Here is a 13,256-nt window from a genome sequence, read left to right as displayed (position 1 = left end):
ACACCCAATGTTCTAGGAGCTAGTAGTCCAAGACAAGGATGAAAAATGGATAATAACCCCAGAAATACTGGCTCTTTTCTTACTTCAATTTCCTGGTTCTTCATTTGTGCTAGACAGACATTCAAACTTGTAGGGCTGCCAAAGGAACAATAAAATACATCCATACACCACTGAGTGGGCAGTACTAAATTCACTACATGGAAAATTGACATGCCATTTGTAATAGTATGGAATACATTACAGATTGCAACAAAAATTAGCAGAAAATTCTGAATAATGGCTCTCCAATAATGCTCCATCCACCCCAAACTGCAAACAGCAGGGACGTCAGGGTAAACACTGCACACCATTGAGGCTGAACCTATCCCTTGTCCTTCAGTAACAGCTTGTCTGTGGTGCTCAGGACAAAATAGATGGGGGATGGTTGAGGAGGCGAATCTAATTTGAAATCTCATTAGGAAGCAGAATAGTTTGTCCCCCCTACCTTGGGCATACCAGTGGCTCAATTCCAGTGACACTCCCCAACAATCTGGCAAACTCATAGTTAGAAAATGTTGACAAGCCACAGGTGGTTGCTCCATATGATGGCTATGAAATTCATTTTTCTATGTCTATATCCTGGGTATATATTTGAATGGGAGTGGGAAGAAGAGAGTTATTAACATCATGTATTGATTGGATGGGGGGGGGGACCAAAAGTGTTGTATAAGTGAATGCTTCGTGCTTATTTTGATGGCTTTATTTGGGTGCAGAATACAGGCAAAAGGGGAGTTTTATAAATGCTCACTGTACTTCTCATCTTGTGCACTTGTGTTTGTTTGTTTTTTCAGTATAATGGTTCTCGTCCAAGGGAAGAATGGGAAATGTGGCACCCGACTCTGATTGCAGAAGCACTCTTTGCAATATCGAACATTTTAAGTTCATTGCGTCTCATATCCCTGTTCACAGCCAACTCCCATTTAGGGCCTCTGCAGATTTCTTTGGGGCGAATGCTGCTTGATATCCTCAAATTCCTCTTTATCTACTGCCTGGTCCTTCTGGCTTTTGCCAATGGATTGAACCAGCTTTACTTTTATTATGAGACCAGAGCGATTGATGAGCCGAACAACTGCAAGGGGATCCGATGTGAGAGACAGAACAATGCTTTCTCCACGTAAGTACTTCCCCTTTCCTCCATGCCTTTTTCTGCCTTCTCCTTCTTTACCCTAATTTTCTGTCCAAGGCTGTATCACTGTCTCTTGACAGTGCAAACAAACCTTACTCATAGATCAACCTGAAGTGGAGGAAGGTTCTTCACTTGCTACAAGGGACTAGGAGAGGAGGTAGACTTAGGTGACGGAGGATGGGGAAGAGAAAAACACACAGCTGGGCTCCCAGGAATGTATCTAGAGTTAAAATATTTTGGTAGCATCCCACATTTTTAAAAGAATCAATAAGGAGGGAGTAAATAATTTCTCACTCAAAAAAGCATCACTCACCAAGGAAATGAAACAGCAAGACTATTCCTCTGAATAAGTGACTATGAAAGCTAACTTAACTATTCTGAAACAAGAACAAAGAAAAGGAAGAATGCAAAAATATTTTAATGCACCCTGTGTTATTGTGATTTATAATAAGAAATATGTACTTGGTCTTCATCCCCTTCTCCCCCCTTTTTGGCACAGAGCTCCTAAAAGACTCTTGGAATTTCCTAAGTGATGAGAATGATAATGTTTCTTTGTTATGTGAATGGAGTTACTTTACAGGAGCTGGTAGCCAGTGGAGTTATCCATTTGATTAGAGCAGTGATGGTGAACCTATGACACGCGTGTCAGCACTGACACGCGTAGCCATTTCTGATGACACGCGGCCGCTGAGGCGGCCGCATGCCTAGGATGAAACATTTGCTGCTCCTGAGGATGAAACATTTGCGAAATAATGTTTTTTTCCTCAAAGTGACACACTACCCGAGTTATGCTCAGTTTTTTGGCAAAGTTTGACACACCAAGCACAAAAGGTTGTCCATCACTGGATTAGAGGGTTCAAATTTTCAGTCCCACCCTACTGACCTCCAGGGAGGGAAGAGCAGCTGGAAATTGAAGTTCAATCACTAGTGGCCAATGAATTTAATCTATGATACCTATGTGATAAAGCCTCCATAAAAACCTAAAAGATAGGTTTCTGAGAGCTTCTGGGTTGGTAGAGATTTGGGGAGAGTGGCATGTGCTTGGAGAGGTCATAAAAGTCCCATGCCCTTTCCCCATATCTTGCTCTATGTATCTCTTCCATCTAGCTGTTTCTGAGTTACGTCCTTTTCTAACTAACCAGTAATGTAGTAAGTAAAATGTTTCTCTGAGTTCTGTGAGATGCTCTAGCAATTTAATTGAACACAAGGAGAGGGTTGTGGGAACTTCTAGTCCAGCAATTTTCAACTGGTGTGCCACAAGAATTTTTAAAACATGTAATACCTGGCTATTTAGTCAGGGGCACTGACCTCTTTTCCCTTTGATTGTCAAAAAACCCAAAAAAAAATAAATAAAAAGATAACGGTTGACACAATAGCCGTCCCACATAATGAATCAAAATTATACCTATTTTTTGTCAGATCAGCAAAAAATGTAATATATTTTGGTGTGCCACAGAATTTTGATAATTAGTTTGTTTATGTGTGTCATGACATGAAAATTGCTGCTGTAGTCTATAGAGTGTCAGTTAGAAGTGAACCTGGGGTCAAAAGTGGGGAGAGAAGCAGTCTTGTGGGACGGGGCTCTTAATCCAGCAGTGTCAGAATGGAGTGGGATTGTAGGACCACCCAGATGGTATTGGAGAATTGGTGGTGTGTGTGTGCATGTGGGGGGAAACCTACCTTTACCCACCCATTGGATTTGAGTTCAGAACCCCTTAGTTGGTGTCAGAGAAATGGGATTTGTTGTGGCTCACAGAAACATGTAGTAGTTTTGGAAGAGAAAGGAAGAGAAAGGCAGGAGATGATGAACCTTTGATCCCTGGATGGCTACCTAGTCACCCATGATATGAAACTGCAGTTGTGCTGTGATATGTTACTAAAGGTAAAAGTTACCAATGGAATTTACAAATGTAGTAAACCTCACTCTGAGTTGACTCATTAGATACATAAGGAAATGCAAAATAATAAGAAGCATGCTAAACATACAAACCCTTGGTTATTGTTATCTGTAATAGCTAAAATGGAAATATAAGAAAATGTTGGGTTGGGCCTTAATACTAAGCCAAGCTGAGATTTAGATCACTCTGATCTTGGGTCATCAGCCTCAAAGCTGCCCCCAAGGAGGAAATTATGTGGGAACAATAGAAAATACCTCTAAGACCTCTGATCAGCAAGAAGGTTTCAATGTAGTGGGGCAGGTGACACCAAGAACCTACTGAAACTAAGGAGTATAGAGTAAAGGAGTTGTTTCATTTTGTAGTTCAATATCATCAACTTCTCAATGAATCTATACTGAAATGTATTTTGAGAGTAACTATTTTGGACACTGTGTAGTTGGTTTTGAAGGCTGCAGAGTGAAAGAGCAATTTAAGTAGATGTAGAACCCACCGCTCACTATGGAACAATCAGAGATGGCTATATACAATCCATATACCCAGGAGGTTATTTCTGAAGGAACAGCCAGCCTGGTGGACTGGATAAAAGCCATTAAGGTCTATTTACCCTGATAAGGGGGACTTTCCATCTCCCCCTGTAAATGTCGAGCCAAGTAGATCCCCCCAGATGAAGCAGCTGGTATGCTTCATATGCAAGCCATGTGGGACTGGCTTTATGATGACTGGGATATTCATTGCTGAATATGCCTATTACCCAGGTTATGGTAAATGCTATGGTTAAGGGGGCCACTTTCATTTGGGTACCCCATGTAACCTTTCTACTGCAAAACCCAGGGACCTTTGGGGAAGCCTTATCAAATTTCCTGTCTCAGCTTCCTCCCCACCCCCACTCCCACCCCTGGCCAGGTCTTACATGTGCTAGTAGAAAACATTAAGCTAAGTAACAGAAGAATAAGAAGAGACCAAAAAGGTGGAAATTTTTCAGTAGTTATTAAGAAATAAGATGGCCCCGCTGGTGGTGTGGTTCAGTTGGTTGGAGCATTGTCCTATACACCAAAGGGGTGCAGGTTCCATTCCTGGTCAGGGTGAGTGCTGGAGGCAACCAATCTCTCTCTCTCTCTCTCTCTCTCTCTCTCTCTCTCTCTCTCTCTCTCTCTCTTTCTCAACAATTTAAAAAAAGAAATAAGGTGAATAAAGCAAATATTGATAGGAGCAGAAACAAAGGGGAGAGTCACAAGACTCATCCCAGCAGGATGTAAATCTTAAGATGGTTATTTTAAAATGAGATGAATAAAATGGACATTCATGAGATTAAAATGAAAATTTTAGTACAGTACTATCAAAGGTTGAGTGAGACAAAGGGACCTGTACTGGTTCCCCAACATTAAAGGGTCCAAAACAAGTCCACTCTACCCTAGTTTGGTGAAATTAAAAAAGCCAGAAGACAAAAATTACAATGAGAAACATGATCAGCAATCTCTTCTGGCAGTAATTAGTTAAATTAATCAAGTTAGGCTGACACAAGAGCAAGGGTCTCTTGGATCAACCCCTGGCTGGAGACCTAAAACCTTTTGCACAAGAGTAAGTAACATGGTCAGAGGGTGGAAAAGAGAAGTTTCCAGGACTCATTTAACACAGGAGTCCCACAAACTGTGGTACCAAAACCCATTGGTGAAGCCCTGACTCAGGCTTCACCAATTGAGATAATATAAAAATGTAAAGGTTGTTAGAATTATGAAAGTTGGAATGTTTGAGCAGGCTTTATGTAAAGAAGTTGTGTCTCCTCTTCCTGAATGTTTTATGGAAATAGATATATATCTGACAATGGAACACTTCCCCTACTCAGTATTATAAAATCAAAACCTGTTGATGAAGACCAAATAGAGCAGGGGTCCTCAAACTTTTTAAACAGGGGGCCAGTTCACTGCCCCTCAGACCGTTGGAGGGCCGGACTATAGTTTAAAAAAAACTATGAACAAATTCCCACTGAACCTGGTGTCAGTGGCCTATACATTTAACACTGCACATATCTTATTTTGAAGTAAAAAAACAAAACGGCAAAAACACCAGTATGTGGCCCGCGGGGCCATAGTTTGAGGACGCCTGAAATAGAGGCTGCAGTTAGAGGCATAAGGGTTGATGGGATTAAGGTCAACATTTGTAGAATAGGTATGTCTGAATGGGCTTTATGTGAGGTGGTTGCATCTCTTTTACCTGATTGTATTATTGGGGTGAGCATTGTATCTGATTGAGGAATGTTTTCCCTACCTAGGATTGTAAAACAGAAGGCATGTTAATTGGACATGCTAAATGGGAACCAATAAGATTGCTTGAGCACACACGGTATAGAATAGAAGCTGGAATGCTGGCAGGGAAAAATGCTCTGTGTCATAATCTTTTGTGGAGTGTAGAATGGAGTTATGGCAAAAGCTCGTGAGCATCTCCCAGTGACAACTGTGCCACCTTTCACAGAAATAAGCTAGAAAGAGAGGACAGGCTGAAAGAAAGATTAAAATCAGCTTACCTTCTGGGATTAATTTAAGGTTTCAAAGAGTACCAAGCACTGATTGGAAATGTTTCCCATTCCTACTGGGAACACAGGAGACAGCTCAAGACTCTTTGTCCATGAGTCTACTACCTCCAGACACATGGAACTCCTGTAACTTTTCTTTGCAAATTCAATACCTATTTATTTAGGACCTCCAAGCCTTAAGAGTGGCTTTTTTTTCTGACAAATCACTATTAGAGAAATAGACAATAGAAAGCAAATAAGCACACTTCAGGAAATGTGTTAGGTTCCAAGAATGGTGATGGGTTTACCCTGGTGTCAGTGGCCTATACATTTCCCATCTTCACCCCAAGTTCTGGGGAGTGCCACTCATTGGTATCACAACAATGACCCCAAGGTTGTGAGATATTCTTAGTCATTAAATTAAGATATAATTCTTTAACTCTATAAACTGAAGCACTTTAGTGGACTCAGATATTCTAGAAAGCCGTTCATTAACAAAGGCCAAGAAAAAAGTGTTTCTGTTTGACCCCAAGCTCCAAAAATTGAGAATGGAAAAAACAATGCTACCTAGCTTATTCTTATTATTTGCCTCTAGCAGAATTTTATAAAATGGGTTACAAATAACCACAATGAGGGAAATGTTAATAGACATGAAAACAGGATCTAAGATCAAATGTTTTTTGAAAATGCTAAGACAAATTTTAAAAGATTTCTTCATTGTAGGACTTCTCAGACTTTCCATTGTGAATGTACAATGTTGTGAGAGGTTTCCCCTGATGTATTGGCCAGGGTGATGTTCCAGTGAATAGAGTTTGAAAACTGTTGGCTTATTCCATTGCCCATTTTGCAGTGCCTACCCACTCCACTAGGCCATAATTATTGCCTCTCAGGGTAAAATTTTGGATAGAGAAACCAGACTCATGTGAAAGGAAAGAGAGGCCAAAATGAGTTGACAAAGAAATAATGCTATTTTTATTAAGCCAATCTTGGGTGTTTAATGGCAACTGGTCACCTTGCTAGTGCCTCCGGACAAGGAAATGCTTCCTCTCCTGTGTAACTCTAGAGACAGATTTCACATCAACCTGTTTTCAATATAAAGAGCAATTTTGTAGTGGCTTAAGCACTAGGAGATTATATTTGTTCCCACCAAAGCATTCAACAGAATTTAACATCTGAATGCAAGGTGTTTTCCAGGATGCCAGGTCCCTGCCAATTACCCTTTCATATAAACTATGTTTAGGAAGTTTATGAAACACCTTCTTGCAAGTCTGTAGTGATTATTAACACCCCTGTTGCCAACTGACATTTTGCTCCCATCACTTTCCTAGCAGGGATAATTGACAAGAATGGGCACTGTCATACACAAAATTATATCTTGGGGGGTCAGTTATGAAGAAGCATCATTCTGCTGAGGCCAAATCAACAGTAATATTAGCTCAACTTTTCTCTAGGTGTTGATTTTTTTTCTTCCATACAAATCAACAGTAATATTAGCTCAACTTTTCTCTAAGTGTTGATTTTTTTTTTCTTCCATACACGTCTGACTCTGATTTATGTTTTCTTTTAAATTATTTAACTCAGGCATTTTCTGTATAAACCTACTAAAATACATCCTACTCAGGGCATCAGAAAGACTCAGCTTTTAGAGAAGGGGAAAGTGAACTCGTTTGTATGCCTAGAACAAAGTATGGCATGCTTATTGTCATCCTTTTTCTTCTGATTCTACAGAGATGCCATTGCTATTCTTTGGCTTAAAAGAGGGAAAAATCTCTTTTTCCCCTTGGCACATAATTCAAGGGAACTTTATTGTCCTTGCTGACAATCACATGACAGTACTATTGGTGGTTTTAGTTCAGAATTCCATACTGGGAGTACTTGGCCTTCATCTACTGTCAAGAGAAGCAACTGGGAAGGCATCACCATTCTGATCACACAGGACTTGTGAGAGGAAAAGGGTGGAAATGGTAAGAAGCTAACTTTCTGGTCTTATATCTCTTTCTGAGGCCCAAACCCTTATCTCCATATGCCTCCTGAATACATCTGGCTGTGCCACAGGTCTCTCAAACACAAAATATCCACAGCTAAATTCCTTATCTCCATATCCCCATCCTAAACCTATTTTCACTTTAATTCCTCACCTTATTAAGTAACACCAGCCAGAATCCTAGGCATCGTCTTTATTCAGGTCTACATTAGCTCTTCCAAGAACTGCTGCATGCTTAACTTGTCTCCCAACTTTAAGTCTTTCCTTTCAAAAAAAATTTATTGAATTTATTGAGGTGACATTGGTTAATGCAATTTTATAGGTTTCAAGTGTACAATTCTATAATGCATCATCTGTATATTATATTGTGTGCTCATCACTCAAAGTCAAGTCTCATTCCATGACCATTTATCCCCTCCTTTACCCTCTTTTACCTTGCCCCACCACCCTATCCATCTGGCAATCAAGCTACTGTAATCTGTGTCTATAAATTGGGGGGGAGGGGTGTTAATCACTTCACCTTTTCACCCAGTTCTCCAACCTCTTCTCCTCTTCTAGATATCAGTCTGTTCTCTGTACCTATGAATCTGTTTCTATTTTGTTCATTAGATTCTACATATAAGTGAAATCATATGGTACTTGTCTTTCTCTGACTGGCTTATTTCATTTAGCATAAAACTCTCCAGGTTCATCCATGCTGTTACAAGGGATAAGGATTTCCTTCTTTTTTGTACAGCCGAGTAATATTCCGTTGCATAAATGTACTAGAGCTTTATTATCCACTCATCTACTGATGGGCACTTAGGTTGCATCCAAATCTTGGCTATCCTATCTAATAAAAGAGTAATATGCAAATTGACCATCACTCCAACACACAAGATGGCTGCCCCCATGTGGTCAAAGATGACTTCCCCCATGTGGACACAAGATGGCCAGCAGGGGAGGGCAGTTGGGAGGGATCAGGCCAGCAGGGGAGGGCAGTTGTGGGTGATCAGGCCAGCAGGGGAGGGCAGTTGGGGGGGACCAGGCCTGTAGGAGAGGGCAGTTAGAGGTGACCAGGCTGGCAGAGGAGGGAAGTTGGGGGTGACCGGGCCTGCAGGGAAGGGCAGTTGGGAGGAACCCAGGCCTGCAGGGGAGGGCAGTTAGGGGTGACCAGGCCTGCAGGGGAGGGCAGTTAGGGCAATCAGGCTGGCAGGGGAGCAGTTAGGCATCAATCTGGGTGGCAAGGGAGTGGGTACAGGGTGATCAGGCTAGCAGGCAGAAGTGGTTAGGGGCAATCAGGAAGGCAGGAAGGTGAGCAGTTGGGAGCCAGCAGTCCTGGATTGTGAGAGGGATGTCCCAGATTGGAGAGGGTGCAGGCTGGGCTGAAGGACAACCCCCCCCACCCCCCGTGCATGAATTTTGTGCACTCGGCCTCTAGTTGTAAATAATGATGCAATGAACATCTTCTCCCAAATTTATCAGTTCTAGTGTTTTGGGTTTCTTTGGAAAAATTCCCAGAAGTGGAGTGACTAGTTCATAAGGCAGTGGACATTTTTAATTTTTTGAGGAATCTCTATACTGTTTTCTTTAGTGGCTGCACCAATCTACATTCCCACCAACAGTGCATGAGGGTTCCCTTTTCTCCACATCCTGGCCAACACTTGTTGTTTGTTGATTTATTGATGATAGCCATTCTGACAGGTGCTAGGTAATATCTCATTATGGTTTTAATTTGCAGCTCTCTGTTAATTAGTGAAGTTAAGCATCTTTACATATGTCTATTGGATATTGGTATGTCCTCTTGGGAGAAGTGTCTATTCAATTCCTTTGCACATTTCTCAATTAGATTATTTGTGTGGTTTTTTTTTTTTGGTGTTTAACTGTATGAGTTCTTTATACATTTAGGATATTAACCCCTTATAAGATGTAAAATTGGTAAATATGTTATCCTATTTAGTGGATTGTATTTTCATTTTGTTGATGGTTTCCTTTGCTATGCAAACCTTTTTAGTTTGATATAGCCCCATTTGTTTATTTTTTCTTTTGTTTCATATATATATATATATATATATATATATATATATATATATATATACCCTTGGGTTAAGAGAAATGTCAGAGAGTTTTCTTCTAGGATTTTTATGATTTCAAGTCTTATATTAAGTCTTCAATCCATTTTGAGTTTATTCTTGTGTATCGTGTAATAAGGTAGTCTAGTTCCATTTTTTGCATGTATCTGTCCAGTTTTCCCAACACCATTTATTGAATAGGCTATCTTTACCCTATTGTATGTTTTGCAACCTTTGTAAATATTAATTGACCATAAGGTGTGGGTTTATTTCTGGGTTCTCTATTCTGTTCCACTGATCTTAATGTCTGTTTTTATTCCTAGAAATTTTATTTTAATACAATTGTAAATGGAATTATTTTCTTAGTTTTCCTTTATGATAGTTCATTATTGGTGTATTAAATACAACTGGTGTATAGATATTTATATTGTATCCTGCTACTTTACTGAATTCATTCATCAGTTCTAGTAGTTTTGGTGGAATCTTTAAGGTTCTCAATATACAGTATCATGTCATATGAAAACAATGACAGTTTTACTTTTTACTTTTCAATTTGCATGCCTTTTATTTCTTCTTCTTGTCTGATCACTGTGGATAGGACTTCCAGTACTATGTTGAATAAGAGTGGTGAAAGCGTGCATCCCTTACTTGTTACTGATTTAGGGAAAACACTTTTAGATTTTGCCCATTGAGTATGATGTTGGCTGTGAGTTTGTCATATATGGCCTTTATTATGTTGAGGTATGTTGCCTTTATTCCCACTTTGCTGAGAGTTTTTATCATAATTGGATGCTGGATTTTATGAAATGCTATTTCTGAATATATTGGTATGAGCATGTGGTTTTTATCTTTCATTTTGTTTACGTGGTGTATCATGTTTATTGATTTGCGGATATTGTACTAACCTTGTATCCCAGGAATAAATCCAAGTTGATCATGATGTATGATCTTTTTAATGTATTACTGGATCCAGTTCACTAATATTTTGTTGAGGGTTTCAGCATTATGTTCATCAGAGATATTGGCCTATAATTTTCTTTCTTTGTGGTGTCTTTATCTGGTTTTGCATTTAGGATACTACTGGCCTCATGAAGTGAGCTTGGGAGTCTTACCTGCTCTTGAATTTTGGGAATAGTTTGAGAAGGATAGGTGTTATTTCTTCTTTGGTACAATTCACCTGTGAAGCTGTCCAATCCAGAACTTTTGTTTGTTGAAAGTTTTTGTTTTATTATGCTTTGATTTCATTAGTTGTTATCTGTCTATTCGGATTATCTGATTCTTCCTGATTCAGTTTTAGAAGATTGTTTTATTCTAGGAATTTATCCATTTTGTCCACATTGTCCAATTTGTTGTCGTATAATTGTTTATAATTCTTTCTTACAATCAATTTTATTTCTGTGGAGTCAGTTGTTACTTCTCCTTTTTTATTTCCAATTTTATTTATTTGGTTCCTCACTCTTTTTTTCTTGATGAGTCTGTTAAAGGTTTGTTAATCTTGTTTATCTTTTCAAAAAAATAGCACTTGGTTTCACTTATCTTTTGTATTTTTTAGACTCTATTTTGTTTACTTCTGCTCTGGTTTTTATTTCTTCTAGACATTTTGGGCATTTTTGTTGCTGTTCTTTTCATAGTACTTTTAAGTGTAAAGTTAGATTGTTTATTTGAGATTCTTCTTGTTTCTGATTTTAGGCCTGTAGTGTTATGAATTTCATTCATAGGGCTGCTTTTGCTATGTCCCATTGATTTGAGGTTTGTTGTATCTTCATTTTCATTTGCTTCAAGGTATATTTTGATTTCTTCCTTGATCTCGTTTCTAAGTTATTCAGTGTTTAGTCACGTTACTTAGCCTCCATATCTTTGTGTTTCTTTTCTTTCTTTCTTTATTGATTAAGGTTTTACATATGTGTTCTTATCCCTCTGTTCCTCCCCATCCCCCACACCCATGCCCTCACCCACCTAGTGTCTGTGTCCATTGGTTAGGCTTATATGTCTTTGTGTGTTTTTCTTTTTTTTTTTTTCTTGTGATTGATTTCTAGTATCATTATGGTCAGAGAATATGCTTCATATGATTTTCATCTTCTTAAATTTATTAAGACTTAAAATCTGGATTAGTATAACAGTCTGGGGCTTTATGCTAAGAAGTTGACTATTGGAAGTAGAAACTGAATGGTGTAGATATCAGTTATAAATATTTTTCTGAAACATGAAAAAAATAAATTATTAAGACTTTTTTGGGGTCCTAACATGTGAGTCTATCCTAGAAAGTGTTCCATGTGCCAGCCTTAAGTCTTATCTCTCATCCAAATAACTTCCCACCTGCCACACCCAGGTTTCTTTCTAAATACCAGTGTTATCCTGTCATCTCCCAGGCTTAAGGCTCACCAGGTATCTGGATTTTCTCCAGTATAAAATTCACCTCTTTACCATAGCACACAGGATTTAGTTATCTGGACCCCACCTCTCCACTCTCTTACTCCTATCCTTCATAGTCAACATCTTTCTTGCTCTTTTCCAACTACAGGGGAGCTTCTCAGCCCTACAACCTTCACACATAACATACCATTCCTTCTGCCTAAAATGCCCATTCTGGCCAGCCTAGAAAACGTGTACCCCTCCTCTAAGTCTCTGCCAAAGCATTACCTGCTCTTTAAGTCTTTTCTTACTCTGACCTTGCTCTCAGTAACAGTCTCCTGTGTTTTCCATGGCCTTCTAACTACATCTCCATTACAATAAATAATCTGCTGTATTTTAGTAATTTATTGTCTTTCACCATACTGAGATTCCCAGCTTAGTAAGCCTTGTACCTATCATAGAGGAAACTAAGACATAAAGGTGTTCAACATGCCCATTAAATAACTGAGTGAAAAGGATGAAGTCCAGTAGCAATCCTATCTTTAATTCTAGAAGGAGAATTTTACCCTCCCCCCATATGGTTGAAGTACCTGGCCAGCTCTGTCATTCTGCTGATCAACTTTGAACTTGCTGTCAACAAAAACCCTTAGCCTTTCTGCTATCTCCCTCGTTTTGTACTTGGGCACTTGGCGTGAGAGCAAAGCTCTACATTGATCCTTATTAAATGTCATCTCATTAGTTCTAGCACATTGTTCCAGGCTGTTAAAATATTTTTGAAACTTGATCCTGTCATTCAATCTATTAGCTAACACTCCAAGTCTTATGTCATCTGAAAATCTAAACTTACCATCTATTCTCATCTAAAGCATTGAAGGGGTGTGGGATGGGAATGGGGGCATGAGGACAAATATGTGATACCTTAATCAATAAAGAAATTTAAAAAAATAAAACATTGAAAACACTCTCAGACCAGCTTGGTATTTGCTGGGTATAATATTGGGCAGCTATTGAAATGTTACCTTTGAAGACTCTATATATATACAAAATCTATAATTTTTAAAAGCACAAAATTTATATATACTATGATTTCAATTATGTAAACTAGATATACAAATGGATGACAATCTATAAGGACAATAAACAAAGGCAAAACAACAACAAGGTTGTATTTGGGTTGATGATTAGTAATACTCATAAAAATAACTAATATTTACTAAGTGTGAGGTCCAGGCACTATTACAAAATGAGCTTTATATGAATTAACTCATATAATATTTACAACCATGTTATCAGGTAG

General features: G+C 38.9%; 1 protein-coding gene across 1 annotated transcript in view; it reads left to right on the top strand.

Moving 5' to 3' along the window:
- TRPC5 (transient receptor potential cation channel subfamily C member 5) overlaps positions 1–13,256 on the top strand; it is a 216,730-nt gene that overhangs the window by 116,476 nt on the left and 86,998 nt on the right. The window contains exon 5 of the mRNA XM_008158606.3: positions 831–1,153. Coding sequence (XP_008156828.1) covers positions 831–1,153 — 323 coding nt within the window. The remainder of the gene's footprint in view (positions 1–830; positions 1,154–13,256) is intronic.

The sequence above is a fragment of the Eptesicus fuscus genome, chromosome 1 (assembly GCF_027574615.1).
Source record: "Eptesicus fuscus isolate TK198812 chromosome 1, DD_ASM_mEF_20220401, whole genome shotgun sequence".
In the NCBI taxonomy this organism is placed as follows: Eukaryota; Metazoa; Chordata; class Mammalia; order Chiroptera; family Vespertilionidae; genus Eptesicus; species Eptesicus fuscus.
Note: the sequence above shows the minus strand (reverse complement) of the source record. Positions and strands in the feature narration are given on the sequence as shown.